This window comes from Mesoplodon bidens (assembly GCF_964165515.1).
Source record: "Mesoplodon bidens genome assembly, chromosome: 2".
NCBI lineage: Eukaryota > Metazoa > Chordata > Mammalia > Artiodactyla > Ziphiidae > Mesoplodon > Mesoplodon bidens.
This window is the reverse complement of record NC_138177.1, coordinates 143,289,298-143,308,384: the sequence shown is the minus strand read 5'-3', so window position 1 is coordinate 143,308,384 and position 19,087 is coordinate 143,289,298. Positions and strand designations below refer to the sequence as shown.

Genomic DNA, 19,087 nt, shown 5'->3' with positions numbered 1-19,087 from the left:
AGTGACTGAGGGTTTCAGAAGAGGGAGTTGCAGAGAGAGAAAGAGGATGGTGAATAGCAATACCAGGACAAGCCCAGGAGTGAGGACAGTGGCCTTTAAATCCTTCACAAAACACAGAGTTCTCAAACTCCCGATAGAAAAATGTTAGACCAGCCAGTCCATTCCCCAGTCTCTATACAAGTGACCCTGGACACATGAGACGCTCCTATCTTTAAAGTTTTCTTGACAAGAAGGTCACCAAAAAAAGCCTCACTGGTGGGAGCGAGAAGGAGGACATTCTGTCCTTCCACAGTGGAGGCCCCTGCCACCACGTCCCCTGACAGAGACCAGGCCTGGAGTGAGCTGGTGTGACGAAGGTCATCAGCCTTTTAAATTGTGAATAGAATTGAGCCTGACCCCAGCTGCATGTGGGGTATGAGACCTAAGTCACAGTTCAGCGATTCCTGAGCTCTGTGACTCAGTGCTTGAGTTTGAAACAAGTCTATTTTTTTTTTCCTTCACGGCCCTTACCACAGATGAAATTAGATATTTTTCACCCATGTACTTAGTATCTATCTTTCCTGCTACAGCGTTAACTCCAGGAGAGCAGGAAGGGTGTTTCCCCACTGCTAGCACAATGCCTGGCACAGAGGGAGTACCAGATGAATGTCTATTTAAAAGAATGAAGTTTACTGTTTGGCTCCGCACAAGTAACTTGACATCTCTGGGCTCAACCACCCATTCTTTAAGGAGATAACTACCTCCGTGGGTCAGAGGGAAGGTGGGAAGACACAAAGAATGATTTAAAGCATGTACAGGAAGAATTCACATGGTTGACAATATCCATAGTCCTTCTGATCTACTCAAAACTTCATAGTTCTCTTTGGGCTTTCCTTTCCATATCCTCCCTTGAACTTCACAACATCCCATGAGGCAAGAAGAAGAAGGATTATTTTCTCCCTTTGATAGTTGGGGAAATAGGTCCCAATAGGTCCATGGAGGGGAGGGGTTATTCCAGATCACACAATGACTGAACTTCAGGGAGAGCCAGGACTGGAATGCAGGACTCCACAGTGGTGTGTCAGCTCAGTCATCCCACAGACCCCCGGATTTTTCCCTTGGCCAGCACCAGACCCAATATCCCCTGCAATGGGCCCCACATGGAGGTAGTAGAAGGCCCTCTCCCACTCTTCTCTTCCCACGTGTCTCCAGGAGTTGCTTGGCAACAAGCACCCAAGCAGTAAGTGGCCTCTAGTCAAGTGTGTTGCTGTGGAGTTACCAATTCTCCCTCCCTCCACACCTGTGCATGCTCTCATTCTCTATTAATGAGATTTGTCCCCTACCCTCACCTCCCCACTATGATTCTCTTCTCTATTCCACAATAATTAACCTCTCTGGACACAGAGGAGACTCTCAGGGACCTATATGGCAAGGGACCCCGGGGAACAAGGCACTACCAATACCATCATTATCCCCCAGAGATGACAGAAACTCCTTTTGTGAATGGTCCTGCTCAGTGATGCTCATAACCTCCTCTTCTTCCCTCTCCAGCTTCCACCCTGACAATGACTTTTTTGAAATCCCCTGGGAGAGATCAAATGAGCTTGAAAAATTTATCTGAACACTTCATACAGTGCTAGTGAATCCCTGGATGCTGTTCCAGCACTTCTGGAATCACAGGTGGGAAACCTTGTGAGGGAACCCAGTTACCATTTGCATGAAGATCAGGAGGAGAGAAAGGACAGAACCTAACATTTATTGTATTCCTACTATGTGCCAGGCACAATACTATGTTATCATATAGCCCCTCCCTCAACAAACCTGTGAGACCTTCACAGTTGAGAATATTATCTATTCATAGAAGTAAATTGACTTACCAAAGCTCACACAACTTTAAAAAATCACAGAACTCTCAGAGAAGTAAATATGTATAAATAGATGTGTATAAGAAGATACGTGTTCCTCCCTCTCCCTATACAATTAATTAATCATCAAATTCTGTAAATTTTAATCTTAATTCTCTCTCCTCATTTCCATCACTTATGTCATTTTATCACTTTCTCAGTGTTATGTACCGAATGTTTGTAGCCTCCCAAAATTCATGTGTTGATGCCCTATCCCCCAGTGTGGTTATATTTGGGAATGGGGACTTGAAGGAAGTAATTGGGGTTAATTGAGGTCATAAGGGTGGGGCCCTGATCGGATAGGATTAGTGTTCTTGGAAGAAGAGACTCCAGAGAGCTAGCTCACTCCTCTCCAGTGTGAGCACCAAGGAAAGGAAGTGTGAGCACACAGCAAGAAGCCAGCCATATGCAATCCAATGGGAGAGCTCTCACCAGACATCAACACCTGCTGGCACCTTGATCTTGGACTTCCAGTCTCCAGAACTGTGAGAAAATTAATGTCTGTTGTTTAAGCCACCTAGTCTGTGCTATTTTATTATGGTAGCCTGAGCAGACTAATACATTTAGTTCAGGCCCTTATAACTTCCCCAAACCACTAGTTTCTTTGCCTCATATACATCTACCCTCCCAAACTGAAGCCAGAAATCTTTCTAAAATGAAAATCTGACTTTGTTAAAACCCTTCTATGCTCCCCAATGCCCGTGGTAGTAGTCTCCAAATTCATACACCTGTAAGAAAAATGTAGGCACAGCACTCACAGTATTTGTATATTTACTTAGATTACATATACATACATATTATACCTACTTCTGTACACAAACAATATTAAAATACATTAAAATGACAAATAATATTTAAATGTTTACATTTTAATGCATATATGAACAATACAAAAAATTTTTATTTTTTGCTACAGAAAAGCATGCATGCACACACACACACACACACACACACAAAACCCTTTGCTAACTTTTTTTTTAGCAAAAACAATGTGATTGACTACGTCAGATCTAATTAGATTGTCATTGATTTTACCTCAAAACATGGCTGACAATAAACTTGTGCTAGGTTTCAGGGAGATATCAGTCTAGCCATTTTCTGTGCTCACTTAGGCTTACTATAATTAATATAGTCTTCAATCAGAGGTTTCTTGGTAGGACTCTTTTAAATCCACATATCCATCATGGGGGTTCATTTAGTTAAAATGAGGTAGTACAATCAATAAATCCACTTAACTAAGCACAGGAAAACTGCAAAAGCTCACAATGGTCTGAAAATGAATAAAAGAGTGAGGGAGCCACTACTGCCAACCCCTTAAAGGGCAGAGTATCTCCTCCCACCTGAAGATTTTTTGAGTGTAGGATCTGTGAGCACCAAATGTGGAGATCAAATGAAGATATCCATGTCAATCCATATGGTAAATATTAGTAAACATTTATTTTATATACAAAGACAAGAATAAACTCTAGTAAGTTTCTTCAGTGCCCTAAGGAATAAACAGACATGTACCCTCTGGCCCATTTCAAAAACCTTCTATTTGTTGTCCAAGGTCTCCCTGACTCCCAAGCCACCACCTGAAAGCCTCTCCAGCAAATTTCTCTCTCAGCATCCCCTCCCTGCTCTTTCACAGCCTTGTTCCATTTTCACTGTATTGCTCACCATGCCCCAAATATCCTTTGTTTTCAGCCCCCTCTGTGCACTGGCTGCAGGGAGGATGTCAGACTACATAAATGGAAGCACTGGGCACAGAACAGGTACTTAATAAATGCTTATTGATTCTCACCATGAGGTAGTTAAACTAGATCAGTGGTTCTTTAATTTTAGCCAACCTCAAAACCACCTGGAAGATTTGTTATAACACAGATTGTTGGGCTGTACCCCAGAGTCTCTGATTCTTTGGGTCTGAGGAGGGACCTGAGATTATGCATTTCTAACAAATTCCCAGTGATGCTGACGTTGCTGATCTGGAGACTACACTTCTAGAACCAATGAACTAAATGGAATGCATAGCTTCTTGCATTTCTAATGGTTTGATTCCTCAATGCTTTTAACAGAGACTAAATAAACAAAATGAACTTTTATCTCTATATAAAGTAATACTTAACATGATCACAAATGAAAATATGGGCTCTATAAGACCCAATGTGCACAGTGTAGAGAAAAGAGCACATACTTTAGAATCAGAAGATTTGAGTTGGAATCCCATTTTGTAGCTGCATGGTCAACCTAAGGCAAATTAATTACTCTCTGAATATCTGTCCCATGGGGTTGATTGTGAGATAGTATTAACACATGGAAATAATTTGTAAAAAGAAAAGTACTGTATACAGACTATACTAATAACATATATGTACAATGTATTAATGTTGAGTGGACTGATAATAAATAATATATGTTTTGAATACTTTAAATCACAAATTTCTAAAATTTCCAATCCCAGTGCTAATTAAGTATAGAAAAGTATATGATGTACATGTTGCTATATCATCTCAAATACATATAAATTTTATTAGTACCACTGGTAAATACCAATAATAGTAGCTGTGGTGGCCAATTTCCAAGATAGTCTCCAATGATCCCCACCTCCCAGGATTCATACCCTTGTGCAGTTTCCTCCTACATTGAATCAGTGACCAATAGAATACTCTAATAAGAGACACTGCCACTTCCTGTTTGGTTTCTTGGATCTCTCTCCCTAGGAGATGCCATGAAGACACTCTGTGGAGTGAAGCAGATCTGTGGAAAGATCCACGTGCAAAGGAATGAAGGCCTCCTGCTAAAGCCAGTGCCAGACATGTGAGTAAGCCACCTTGGAAGGTAATCCTCCAGGCCCCCTCAAGCCTTCAGATGACTGTAACCTAAGCCAACATCTGGCAGCAACCTCATAAGAGACCACAAGCCAGAAGCCAAGCCACTCCCAAATATTTGATCCACAGCAACTGTGTGTTAATGAATTATTATTGTTGTTTTAAGCCATCAAGTTTTGAAGTGATTACAGAGTGATAGATTATGGATACAGTAGCTAACATTTATTGTGCATTTATTATGTTCTGAGAACTATGCTAAGCACCCAACAACCCTATGACATAGATGCTATTATAATCCCCAAAGAGGAAAGTGTGGCCCAGAGAGGTTAGGTAATTTAGTCAAGGTTCCATGACTAGTTACTGGCAGAACTGAAATCTGAATCTAGGTCTATAACTCCAAAGCCCAGATTCTTGGTTACTCATCCATATAAACCAGGATAAAACCTTTTGGACAGTTAAGCAGCAGAAGCAACTGAGTTCCCAGAGGAGAGCAAAACTGTATAAAACCAACAAGGGATAGGCCAGGGGCCAGATACACAATGGCACTGGTGCCTAATGTCATAAAACCCAGAAGTTCTAAACTGGCCCCACCACCCAACCTTTGTACCAGCAAACGAGTCAGCTCTTGGGACACTTCTGCCCAAGATGCCCAGGACTCACCCAAATCTGCAGCTTCACTCGCTTCTCGTGGCGGTAGACTGTCTTCACCTTAAAGTCAATACCCACGGTGCTGACGAAGGCTGGGGTGAAGGTGTCGTCAGCATAGCGGAAGAGGAAGGATGTTTTGCCAACACTGCTGTTGCCGATGATGAGCAGTTTGAACATGTAGTCAAAATTCTGGTCAGAAGCATCTTTGACTCCGGCTTTACCATCAGTCACTGAAGCCATCTGCAGGAGAGACCTGTGGTCACTCAGGAACACACCTCCAGTGTCACCCTGGATCACCTAACTTTTAATGGTCACACCACCCTGCATACACTCACTCCATGCCCCAGCATCATTGAGGAAATACACACTACTCAGAGTCACCCCCTCACTGCACCTGCCCCAAATGTTGTCTCAGGATTGGGGTGGAGCCCAGCTCCTCCCATTCATTCCTTCAGCAAATATTTACTGAACACATTGTTCTGGGTCAAGCCCTGTGCTGGGCACAAGGAATACAAGTATGAATCAGACATGGTGTACGACCTCTGAGTGGCCACAGATTAGAATAAAAAACTCACAAACACAGAGTAACAAAGCAGTGGATAAGTGATAAGACAGAGGGAAGCCTTGGCTGAGGAAGCCCATAAGAAGTACCTAACCCAACCTGGAGGCATGGTGGTCAAGGAGAGGCTCCTGTAGGGGTAGCTCCTAAGCTGAGTTTGGAAAAAAAAAAAAAAAAAAAGGCCAAAACAGCAAGTCAAAGCAAGGGAAACAATCACAACGACATCATACCACCCTCCACTCTGCTGCTAGTCGTCTTTGTTTGTTTACAAAAGAAAATTTCTCCTTTGAAAGTATATATCCATTACAAGACATTAGGAAAAAACACAAGAATGTAAAACAGAAAATTTTAAATTACCAGACACGGCATCCACTCAGAAACTGCCACTGTTAACATTTGAAGTTTATTTCCTCCTTTATTTTTTCACGTACCAGAGTGCCATCTATTTTGAAATTATACCTTATTATTTAATTTAAAAGGTAATACATTGTAGTATACCTAGGCCTTAATATTACCAGCAAATATTTGTCAATTACTCATTATTTCCCATGAGAGATGATGGTGACAATAACCATATAACAGTTCCCATTTATTGAGCGCTGTGATATTGTGATACAATAAAAGACGTATCTGGTCTGGGTTCCTGGTTCCAGGCAGAGCTTCTGAAACCTTTGCAACCTCTGGAAGTGCAAGTGAGAAGTGTCTTGTTGTGCGCTGATGAGATGCCTGGTGGCTGGGGCTCCAGGACAACCACAGAGTGGGGGCTGGTTGCCAGAGGCACCAACCACATGATTAGAGGGTTGGAACTTTCAGCACCACCCCCTAACCTCTGGGGAGGGGAGAAGGGCTGGAGATTAAGTTGATGACTAAAGGCCAATGACTTAATCTATCATGCCTACAGTAATGAAATCTTCGTAAAAAACCCTAACCAAAGCGGTGTGGAGATCTTCCAGGTTGGTGATCACGTTGATGTGCTAGGAGAGACCCTGGAAGCTCCAAAACACCCTTTCCCACTACCCTGCCCTATGCATCTCTTCCATCTGGCTGTTCCTGAGTTGTATCCTTTACACTTTTACAATAAACAAGTAATTAGTATTAAGAAAAAAAGGGTAATACACATACTGAAAATAATTCAGACAAACTTTACTATTTGCAAGTATTACTTTATCACCATCTTCAATTTGCATTATTTTCTTAACTTTTAGCATAAAAAGTAGGTAATATGGAACCTAAAGGTTTACAGTGAAAAGTAAGTCTTGCTTCCACCCCTGATGACCAGTCTCTCCCCGGAGGCAAACAGGTTAACGATTTATGTATCTTTCAAAGATAGTCTTTGCATATATAAGCACAGAGGTCTGTTCATACTTTATATATATATATATATATATATATATATATATGTATATATATATATATATATATATATATATATATAAATGATAACACACAATACATTCTAGTCTATATCTTCCATGTATATTTTAATAGCTGAGATAATTAGTTTTGTATCCTGCTCCTTTTCACTTAACATTATATCATATACCGAGACTTTAAAAATTTTTTGTAAATATGATTTCAATTGACTACACTTTATTCCATCCTATGGTTGTGTCATATGACCAATTCTTTAAAGTCATATATTTATTTTTCTGTTCTTAATTATAAAAATTAAGTTGCAGTGACCATTTCTTTACATATTTGTTCTCTTTCTTATTTATTTCCTTAGGAGAGATTCCTAGAAATGGAACCCCTGGTCAAAGAATAACTCTACTGAAACAGATTTGATTCTTACCTCAATTTCCTTTATCTTATTTTATCCTCTAGATAGATCTGGGAGATAAAACTGGAAGGACAAAGATTACTATCCCCATTGGATCAAGAAGGGAACTGAGGGCCAGAAATTATAAGGATTTGCCCAAGCTAACAACTAACAGCTGAGACTAGACCTAGTACCATGAAGTAATATGGGAGAGGTCAAAATTCCTGCTCTATTCTTCAGCTGAATTCTTGGGTGAGTAATATCAGCTCTCTAAGCCACAGCATTTTACCTTACAACAGAGAAAATACCACCTACTTCACTGAGCTATGGTACCAACAGAGTGAGCAGTTACCATATGTAAATAATCTGGCATGGTTTCTTGATCTATGGGATGTACTCAATAAATATTAATTCACTGGCTTTTTAATTCACTTCTGCAGTCAAATCTTGTTAAAGTGCCCTCTCCCTGATCTGGGCTCCATAATTTGAGCCTGTTTTACAATTAACTGTCTGTCTCTCCTGGATTCAGCTGAGTTTTATCCATCCTTATACCCTGTCAACAATGAACCTAGAGTAAATCCTTGGGCATGTTACTCCTTTCAGTAAACAATTTATTGAACATTTGGCACGTGCCAGACTATTGATGTAAATGTTGTATTATTGGTTTTCATTTTTCTGATGCAGCTGTTTGCACTCTTAGATTACTGGAATTAGAAGGGATTTTAGAGTGGCAGCTTTATCATAACAAAAAGCCTGGCTACTGGTCCCAGCTTTCCCAGTAAGTCAATGTATGAACATGGACAAGTCACCTAAACTCTGAGCTTCAATGTACTCATCTATGATATGATCACATTACCTACTGCAGAAGGCTGCTGTGATTTTTAAATAAGAAAATGTAGGAAAAGAAGAAGTAAAACTGTCACTGTTTGCAGATGACATGATACTATACATAGATAATCCTAAAGATGTCACCAGAAAACTTCTAGAGCTAATCAATGAATCTGGTAAAGTTGCAGGATACAAAATTAATGCACAGAAATCTCTTGCATTCCTATACACTAACAATGAAAGATCAGAAAGAGAAATTAAGGAAACAATCCCACTCACCACTGCAACAAAAAAATAAAATACCTAGGAATAAACCTACCTAAGGAGGTAAAAGACCTGTACTCAGAAAACTATAAGACACTGATGAAAGAAATCAAAGATGACACAAACAGATGGAGAGATATACCATGTTCTTGGATTGGAAGAATCAATATTGTGAAAATGACTGTACTACCCAAAGCAATCTACAGATTCAATGCAATCCCTATCAAATTACCAATCGCATTTTTTACAGAAGTAGAACAAAAAATCTTATTTGTATGGAGACACAAAAGACCCCGAATAGCAAAAGCAACCTTGAGGGAAAAAAGCAGAGCTGGAGGAATCAGACTCCCTGACTTCAGACTATACCACAAAGCTACAATAATCAAGACAATATGGTACTAGCACAAAAACAGAAATATAGATCAATGGAACAGGATAGAAAGCTCAGAGGTTAACCCACACACTTATGGTCAACAAATCTATGACAAAGTAGACAAGGATATACAATGGAGAAAAGACAGTTTCTTCAATAAGTGGTGCTGGGAAAACTGGACAGCCATGTAAAAGAATGAAATTAGAACACTCCCTAATACCATACACAAAAATAAACTCAAAATGGATTAAACACCTAAATGTAAGACTGGATACTATAAAACTCTTAGAGGAAAACATAGGAAGAACACTCTTTGACATAAATCACAGCAAGATCTTTTTTGACCCACCTCCTAGAGTAATGGAAATGAAAACAAAAATAAACAAAAGGGACCTAATGAAACTTAAAAGCTTTTGCACAGCAAAGGAAACTATAAACAAGACAAAAAGACAACCCTCAGAATGGGAGAAAATATTTGCAGATGAATCATCGGACAAAGGATTAATCTCCAAAATATATAAAGAGCTCATGTAGCTCAATATTTAAAAAAACAAACAACCCAATCAAAAAATGGGCAGAAGACCTAAACAGACATTTCTCCACAGAAGACATACAGATGGCCTAGAGGCACATGAAAAGATGCTCAACATCACTAATTATTAGAGAAATGCAAATCAAAAGTATAATGAGGTATCACCTCACACCAGTTAGAATGGGCATCATCAGAAAATCTACAAACAACAAATGCTGGAGAGGGTGTGGAGAAAAGGGAGCCCTCCTGCACTGTTGGTGGGAATATAAATTGATAGAGCCACTATAGAGAACAGTATGGAGGTTCCTTAAAAAACTAAAAATAGAATTACCATATGATCCAGCAATCCTACTACTGGGCATATACCCAGGGAAAACCATAATTCAAAAAGACACATGCACCCCAGTGTTCACTGCAGCACTATTTATAATAGCCAGGTCATGGGAGCAACCTAAATGCCCATCAACAGATGAATGGATAAAAAAGATGTGGTACATATATACAATGGAACATTACTCAGCCATAAAAAGGAATGAAATTGGGTCATTTGTAGAGACATGGATGAACCTAGAGACGGTCATAACAGAGTGAAGTAAGTCAGAAAGAGAAAAATAAATCTCGTATATTAATGCATATATGTGGAATCTAGAAAAATGTTACAGATGAACCGGTTTGCAAGGCAGAAATAGAGACACAGGTGTAGAGAATAAACGTATAGACCCCAAGGGGGGAAAGCAGAGAGGGGGGTGGTATGAAGAATTGGGAGATGGCATTGACATATATACACTAATATGTATAAAATACATAACTAATAAGAACCTGCTGTATAAAAAATAAATTAATTAAAAAAAAAAGAAAATGTATATAAGGGTGCTTCATACCTACACTCTGTGGAGAAAACTACACCTGGCCTTGCGTAGAATCAGTTGGAAAAGTGCCTGCCTTTATTAGCTATGTCTGCCATAGGTGCAAGGCAAGAGTAAAAAATAGTTTCAGCTCCTGGTCTGATCCACTCCCCTTCATTTTCAGGTAAAAAAAATTGAGGCTCCACAAAGAGAAGTGATTTGTCAAAGGTCATACAGCAAGTCAGTTGGAGCATCATTACTAGAACTTCTGTCATCTGATTACCCCCAGATTGGACTGGGATTAGGGAAAATAAAAACTACAACAATTTTAGGGTGAGTAGAAAAACATCCCCAGCACCCTGAGATCTCTTTCCTAGCACTTGCCATACTGTACTGTCAACATTTGTTTATGTGCACACAGCATAGCTTTCCCAGAAGGTGGTATGAAAACAGGGAGAGCTGAGAGGTACAGTTGGAAGGCAGGTTCATGTGGACGCCCCCAAGGGGATCTTCTCAAGAGTGGGGCAGGGGCTACACAGACATTCGGAAGAGAAGTAAAAACCACCCCAGCAGGCAGCTGCCTGAGGCAGATCTGAGCAGACAGGTCAAGGCACAGGTGGTGTCTGCAGAACTGCATTTGTCAGATAAGCGTCAATCAGATCTTCTCTCTTTTTTTTGACAGTCACATAAATGACAGAGCTGGGTAGCTCACTGTCTTCGTGACAAGCAATACAGATGAAGGCCCAGGGAAGTCATATCTGGTCTCAGGCTGGGGGAAAGAAGGAAATGGCTCCTCCAAGGGTCAGTGTGAAAAGCAAACAACACTTTGAGCCTGACAAGCATCTAAGGAAGAACCCGACTTCAGCCAGGAAAGAGGAGGGAAGAGGAGACAGCCTTAAAATCCAGCAAGAAGAGATCAACTGAATACATGTAGGGAAGAAGTAAATGGATGAACTTCTCTTTTGAAGAAAAGAGCACAAGACAAAGTCAGAGACACCTGGGCTGAGCCCTGGCTCTCTAAGCAATTATGTAACCTTAGGCAGATCACACCCTGGGCCTCAGTTTCCTTATCTATAAAATGAGTTAATAAAGTGGCTTCCGGGCAAACTATTGGAAGAATTAAAACCAGTACGTGAGAGAGGCAGGAGCACAGCCAGAGCTCAATTAGTCATTCAGTCAACATTCATTGAGCACCTACTGTGTGCCAGGCCCTGTGCTGTACTCTGGGGAGATGATGAGAAACCATAGAAGTTCCAGCTTAGAGGAGAAACCTTCCTAAACATCCTCTATAGGTTGCTGGTGTCTCCCTTCATATTGTAATCCTTAAGAAACTGGAGATTTATTTCTTGGACTAGAGATCATTTTATATTTTTGTCTGTTTCCGTACTGTTTCCTCTGATAGGAACATTCTTTCCTCTGTGGCTAGCTAAATCCTTCATGACCAGGAAGTCTTCCCTGACCCACCATCCTCTGGCAGAATGTATTTGCTAGGGCAAACACAGCACCAGGGCTTCCCAGTACCACAGACAGGGCTTTTCACGGACTTCCATTGTCTTCCTCCCTTTATAGGCTCAGAACAGGTGAGCAAACACACACACACACACACACACACTCACACACACACACACACACACAAACTCCTCTTACTATCCCCCACCCTTTTCCATCTGGATTCCAAGAAGCTGGGATGGATGGCCCTGTCCTTCTCCCACTCCCCTCCACACCTCTATTAGCTGCCACCTCCCTCCCTAAAATCTCTTCCCACACGTGGACTCCAGAACAGAGTCAGCCTGTGGATGAATTTCTCTGTCAACGATTCTCTTCTTGTCTCTGACCCCAGGTAGCAGTGTAACAGGGTCCAGTGCCTGCGCCCCCTCCTCAGCCTTCTGAGGAGCTAAGACACAGCTACCAGCTAGATGCCCTTGGACTCCACTCTGGGCCCCAATCATCTTCCCACTCCCACACCACAACCCACACCTGGCTTCCTCTGCACCATGACCCAGCCCATCTGCCAGCCTAAACTCTCCAAGTTCCCCGACAGTTCCTCCACTCCCGGCTGCCAACCCCTTGCTCTATTCCAGTGCCTCTCCATGCGCCACCCCTAGCCAGAACTCAGGTGCCCACAGCCCATATCCAAGCCCTTGGCTCTCTCCCCCTTTCTCTGCAGCCTGGATAGACCCAGCCTTGCCTCCCACCTTCCCATTCTTCCAAGCTTCCCATCTCCAAGCCCCATCCCTCTCCCGCACTCAGGTTACCCCCCTTGCCTAGACCCACCTGGGCTCCGGCACCACACCACACTCACTTTACCTTCTCCCGGCCCAGCGCCCCTTCCCCTCATCATCTCACTCCTCTCCAGCTCGAAAGGACCCCCGCCGGCCAGTCCCCTCCCCTTAGCTCTTCACTTCCACGCCTCCCTTCCCTCGTTCCTCTCAGTCCTCTCTCTTCAGCACCCCCTTCCCCGCCCCTCGGCTCACTGGTACCCTCTTCCCGCACTGTCCCTCTCAGCTCCCTCCTCTCCCCCCATCCCCCCGCGTTTCCCCCTCAACGAGCCCTCACTGCGCTCCAATTGCCGCTCCTCCTTTTCCCCAGCCCCGGCGCCCTCTTTCTCGTTCCCCCAATCCCTCTGCCCCTGCTTTTGGAGCCCTCCTTGCGGCCCTCACAGCTCGGGTAGACCCTCCTCAGCGCCTCCTCCCCAGGCTACGCGCCCCTTCACTGCCGCGGTGCCCCTCCTTAGTGGCCTCGCCTGGCCCCTTCTCCTTGGTGTTCCCTCCGCTGCCCTGTGCTCCTTCTCAACGCCCACTCACTGTCCCCAGCGCCCTGCGCCGGGAATCGGTCTCAGATCCTCCCCGGGCGGGCTGCTGGGCCGCGCCCCTTACCTGGGACTCCGGGTGAGGACGAGCGGCTCGCTCCCTGGCAGCGCCGCGGAACCGCTGGACCTGGCGGCGGGCGGCAAAAGGCGCAGTGGGTTCGCGGAGCAGGGCGGGGCGGGGCGGGTCTGGTCCCCACCGCAGCGACTTCGGACTGAGGCTCGGGCTGCAGCTGGGCTGGGCCACCACCGCGTCCAGGGCCCACCCATGCCCCGCCCAGGGGCGGAGTCCCTATTCGCCGGGCCCCCAGCTCTGGGCAGGTGTAGGAAATCCGAGGTATCTTGGGGGCCCGGAGCTCCCCAATATCTGGGCGACTATCGTGATTTATCTTAATTCTCCGCCTCGTTCCATACACTGAACTTACTAGGGTGATCAGAGAGCTTCGATGATAATGTAGGTGATGATGGATTTGTAGCTTTGCCATTTCTAAAGCACTTCCCTGTCGTTATACCGCTTCATCACAAAAGCCCGGGTAGAGAGGCAGAATCTGGACGGCTGTCTACAGGTGGAAACGAAGCCAGAAACCTGGGCATTGTTCTCTACCCTATGCACTCCTTCACACCCTACATCCCATCAGCCTGGTGATGACGCCTCCATAACATATCCTATCCCTTCCCCTCGTCTCCGTCTCCACTGCTCTAGCCCTGGTTCAGGCCTCATCACTTCTTGCCTGAACTAATGAAACAGCCTCCTAATGGGTCTCCCTGCCTCCACTCTCCAATCCAGCCTCTATGTAGGCAGCCTGAGTGATTGTTCCAAATGTCACCATGTTACCACCAACCCTGAAGAAACAAACAGAAACAAAACATTTTCAATGGCTCCCCATTACCAGCAGTAGCCTGGACTGAGGAAATGTCCTTGCCTGGTCATTAGGAAGTCCCAGCTCTGTCAGAGAAGGCAGGTATAAGTGGTGATTAGCACCCCACACTCACAAGCGGACCTGGACTTCAAGTCTTCCTGAGGTCACAGGAGCCAGCTGCCAGCTTTGGTTTAGAATCATCATCCCTCCCCATGCTCTTCCCCCTTCTCAAATCTTAGAGGTCTTGAAAAAGAATATATATATATATATATATATATATATATATCAGAATCACTTTGCTGTACACTTGAAACTAACACAACATTGTAAATTAACTATAATTCAATTTTTAAAAATCTTAGAGGCCTGAGTCATATACCAAAACAATTTTTCCCCACATTCCATTATGACCTGATCTACAATTTGTCTCTATGGCCCGAGGAACCACCCAGTAGACAGCCTCTCTGGTTGTCTGACTTCTTCCTCAGACTCATCCTTGAACTGTTCTGAGCTTCTCCACCAACTCTCTTTCACTCACCTCCCCACTGTCCTCGTCCTGGCAGCCGTTTCCACTGTGCCTTCTAGAATCCTGTTCTTTTGTCAACAAACTCTCCTACACCCTCTGCTTCTTCAGAGAGTACTCAGGTTACTTCTTTACCTCTGTTAAAGCTTGGCCCTCCTCCAGGACTCCTCCTGTAACCCTCTGCAGGAAGGCTTCTCACTTTCTCACTCCCCATACACCACAGGACCAGGAGGTGGGGTTGGCATTGCCACTTCCACCCTTGTACAAAAATTCCTTCTCCTTTGGTCTCCAGCCATACCACCTTCCACCCTTCCTCATCAAGGACATGATTGACCTCCAAGTGCTCCTATGCATTGAAGATTTCAGCCCCTGGCTCATGGTCATTCTCATTAGCCCTGTCTTGCCATTCTCCTGGTGCCTTTGGTAGCCATGTGGTTTCCTGATCCCTCAGTCCTTGGTCTCCTCTTCACATTACCTCTCATGGTCATACCTTGAACTTCTTAATCACACAGAACCAGTGCCTCTGTGATCTTAAAATCAAATATCCTGCACTGCCTGCTCCCTCACTCCCTTTCTCCCATAAGGCCTTAGTTTCCTCATTTCAAAATGGGTGTCATGATAATGATTATTCATTCTTCACAAGAATAATGAGATAACACATAAAATCACCCTTTTAGAGTTGAGAGGCAATATGAGAACAGATGGTATTGTGTTTACATCACCTCGGGTCTTCACATCACTTTCTCCTTTTTCCCTGAAAGACCATGTATTAAAGTGGACAGAGCACAGACTTGGAGCCAGACAGATATGGTTTTCAATCCTTGTTCTACACACTTACTTGCTGTGTGATCTTATGTAAATTACCCCATTTTTCTGACACATGCACCTCATCCTCATTTGTAGAAAGAGCAATAATGTTGTGAAGATCAAATAAGAAAATGAGAGAGCTACTGGAAAGCACCTGACAGGCACATAGTAAGCCAGGCACATAGTAAGCCCTCAATAAACAGGAAACACTGTGTTTATAACAGAACAAAAAATGCTATTTTCTTAACCACAACTGCCTTCCAAGAAAGATAGACCTTAATGTTCAGAGGTCCTTTTGTCCTACTTAGGACCTTGAGGAGTGTGGATATGTAAGTGTGAGAGGGGAAGGGAGACACCAACTTGCTCTGTGCAAAAAAAGGAAAAGAATTTGGAATTCACTTAGCAATATGGGTGAGAGAGGTAATAAAGAGAGCTGGGGGGAGGAAAGGAAAAAGATGAGTAAGAAAATCATTGGGGTCAGAAGAAACCTTCCCATGGCAGGTGTACAAAGGGTGTTTAAACACTGGAATGCATTAAATGGGAGAAGTTGTTTGTTGCACATATAATGTAACCAATTTCTGTGACTCTCAAGACTTCAGTAAAGGCCATTACACTCAGGAATGCTTTCTGAGAGAGGAGTTGTAAGGATGAGTGACTGGGAAAATTGAGCAATGGGCTTTGTTTTCCTGAGTTGAAAAAGGAGAGTAGAGGCAGAGATGAAGAGAGCACAAGCCCTCGTGGAATTTGCGGAAATCTCCAGGAGGTCTTCCAACTTACAAGGGTTATCAAATGTAAAAATCAATGTAAAAATCGAAGTTCAGGCTCACTGCTTTTAGATCTTAAAGGGGGAGGGAGGCCATATCTGACACTTGGGCTGTGTCATTTGTGCCTCCCCATTGACTAGAAGGTAACCACCAGAGAGAATACAAAACAAATCATACTATATTGGACTGTCTTCACTTCCAGATCCAAATGCCAAGTAAGAATAGGAAGAAAGACAAAATGCTACCTTTTGTCTTAGATCAGATTGGCTAACAATTATAATCATTAAGACCTTAAAATATACTGGGCTCATTCACATCTTTTGTCTCATTTAGTCCTCAATACAATCATACAAGGTATGGATTGCCATCCCCTTTTTATAAATGAGCAAACAGAAGTCAGAAAGTTTAAGTGACTTTCCAAGGTCACACATCTGGTAAACGGCAGAACCAGATACCAGGTCTGTCTGACTCCAAGTCCAGGGCTCTTTCTATTAGACCTCAGAATCATGATTGCTTGGTGAACACCATTGTGGTTAAGAGTCCTACAAACAAAATTACCTTAAATCTTTTCTAGTTGCCAGAGCAATCAGCCTTCTCTAGCTCCTAGTTTTTATATGAAATATAAAAGTGATGCTTTTTATTGAATGAGAATCAGTCACTTAGAAAAGGTAGTAGCCTCGTTGTAAATCAACTATACTTCAATATAAAAAAAGAAAGAAGAAAAGAAAAGGTAGTAGCCTACGTGTGGATTGCACTTGGAATGTTCAAATCTTTCCAAGGTTCAGATCTACACCCCAGTGTGAGTCCCTCATGGCCAGCCTAGGAATGCAGATATGTTGGCAGGTCACGCGTTTTTCTCTCACTCCTTCAGTGGTTGCCTCATATAACAGGGGAGCTGGAGCAGGTGCCAGAAAGTCACCAGAACATGTAAAGCAGCTCTAGAAACATAGGGTTCATGGGAGGAGTGGTGGAAGACAGGGCTGGGAAGAAAGGCAGAGACTAGATGGCCTAAGGCCTTGTAAATCATGTTAGAGGTTTGGGAAATTACCTTGCAAGCAAAAGGTTTGAAGCAATGGAGTAACCTGGTCACATATGCATATAAGAAGAATAGCTCTGACTGTGGTGGGTGTGATAGATGGGATGGACAAGTAGCGAGCAGGGAGAAAGGAGACAGGGAACAGTCAGAAATTGCTTTAAAAATCCAGGTGAGAGATGAAGAGGACCAGAAGTCATGTCATAGCAGTGGGGAAAGTGGAAAGTAGAGGGATTTGATTTGTATTTAGGACCTGGTGGCAGATTAAATGTGAGATGTGTGGGAAAGGGAATTGGCATAAACAACCAGGTAGACAGTGAAGCCATTTACTGGTAACGGGAGCAGAGAAGTTGTTTTAGTTATCTATTGCTGCATAACAACCACTCCCAAAAATTCAGTGGCTTGAAACAGCAATAATTTATTATTTCTCACAATTCTGTGGCTGGCTGAGTGGATTCATCTGATGATTTTACCTTGAATCACTCGTGAGCAGCATTCAGCTGGAAGGTCACTCCGAGGCCTGGCAGTTAGTACTGGCTGAGGGCTAAGTGCCATGGTTCTTCCCCACAAGGCTTTTAATCCACTGGTAGGCCAGACCAGTTTACATGGTGGTCTCGCGGCAGAGTTCCAAGAGAGCCAAGGCAGAAGATACAATCTCTTGAGGTCCAGCCTCAGAAACTGCATAGCACCCCATATACTGCATTCTATTGGCCAAATCAAGTCACAAGCCCAGCCCAGATTCAAAGAGCTCTGAGTGAGAAGAAGAGCAAAGTCTCATCACAAAGGGGTATGAATAGAGAAGGGAGGAATCAATGGCCTTTAACCAATCTACTACAGAAATGGGAACAGATTTGGATACGGAGAAAAAATGATAAGTATCTCAAACACCACTTCATACACTAATCATTCCTTCTTTCTTCTCTGTGCCTCAGTTTTTTTATTTGTAAAATAAATGAAAATGCATGCTGAGGACACTGCCCCATCATCAAGGCATACTGCTGTCAGCAGGGGAGGAATCTGAGACACACACACACACACACACACACACACAAAGCATTCAACATGTGAATATTCAGAACCCAGGTCCCACCCACCACCCCTCTCTCTTTCACCCACCCTATGAATCCTTCACCAAAGTCTGTCCGTGATACTTCCTGCGAGCTCTCCATTGCATGGCCACAGCTTTCTCACTGTCCTATCCCCATTATAGCCTCCAAACTTCCCCTGTAATCCACACTCCATACTGCAGCAAAGGAGTCTTCCTAACCCAGGTTAAATCTGTTAATGTGCACATATGGCCTCTTGTGGTCTGGCCTCAACTACCCTCTAGCCTCATTACTGGACACTCCCCCATCCTGCCCTAAGCTCCAACAGCATAAACTACTTCTGGTTCCCAGAGTGTGACCTGCTCGTAACATCTCCATGAATTTGCCTCAGTTTCTCCCACTACCTTGAATACCATTCACTCATTCATTCATTCACTCACTCACCCACACAACAAATATCACCTGAGCACCTGCTGTACACCCAAGTGGATAACAAATGGTCCCTGACCCAAGTTGCTCAGGGTCTGGTGCAGGATAGCAGGCTGTAAGACCCACTGGTCTGAGTTCACAAAGGCATAGGCCAAACTGCAACCCAACATGACCTCCTGGATCATTCTTAGAATGGGTCAGGGGATGTTTGCTGAATAAATAGGCATACAAATATTCACAAAAGGTTTCTTACCATCTCATTTAACTTTCACAGTAAACATATGAAGTGGGGACTGATTCATACCATCCTGGATGTGAAGA

At 43.4% G+C, this 19,087-nt stretch overlaps 1 protein-coding gene across 1 annotated transcript in view; it reads right to left on the bottom strand.

Annotated features, from left to right (window-relative positions):
- Positions 1 to 13,622, bottom strand: part of RAB3B (RAB3B, member RAS oncogene family) — a 61,582-nt gene extending 47,960 nt beyond the window's left edge. The window contains exons 1-2 of the mRNA XM_081224886.1: positions 13,375 to 13,622; positions 5,351 to 5,578 (exon numbers count right to left, since the gene is read on the bottom strand). Coding sequence (XP_081081012.1) covers positions 5,351 to 5,578 — 228 coding nt within the window. The 5' untranslated portion in view covers positions 13,375 to 13,622. The remainder of the gene's footprint in view (positions 1 to 5,350; positions 5,579 to 13,374) is intronic.
- Positions 13,623 to 19,087: the final 5,465 nt, after the last annotated feature.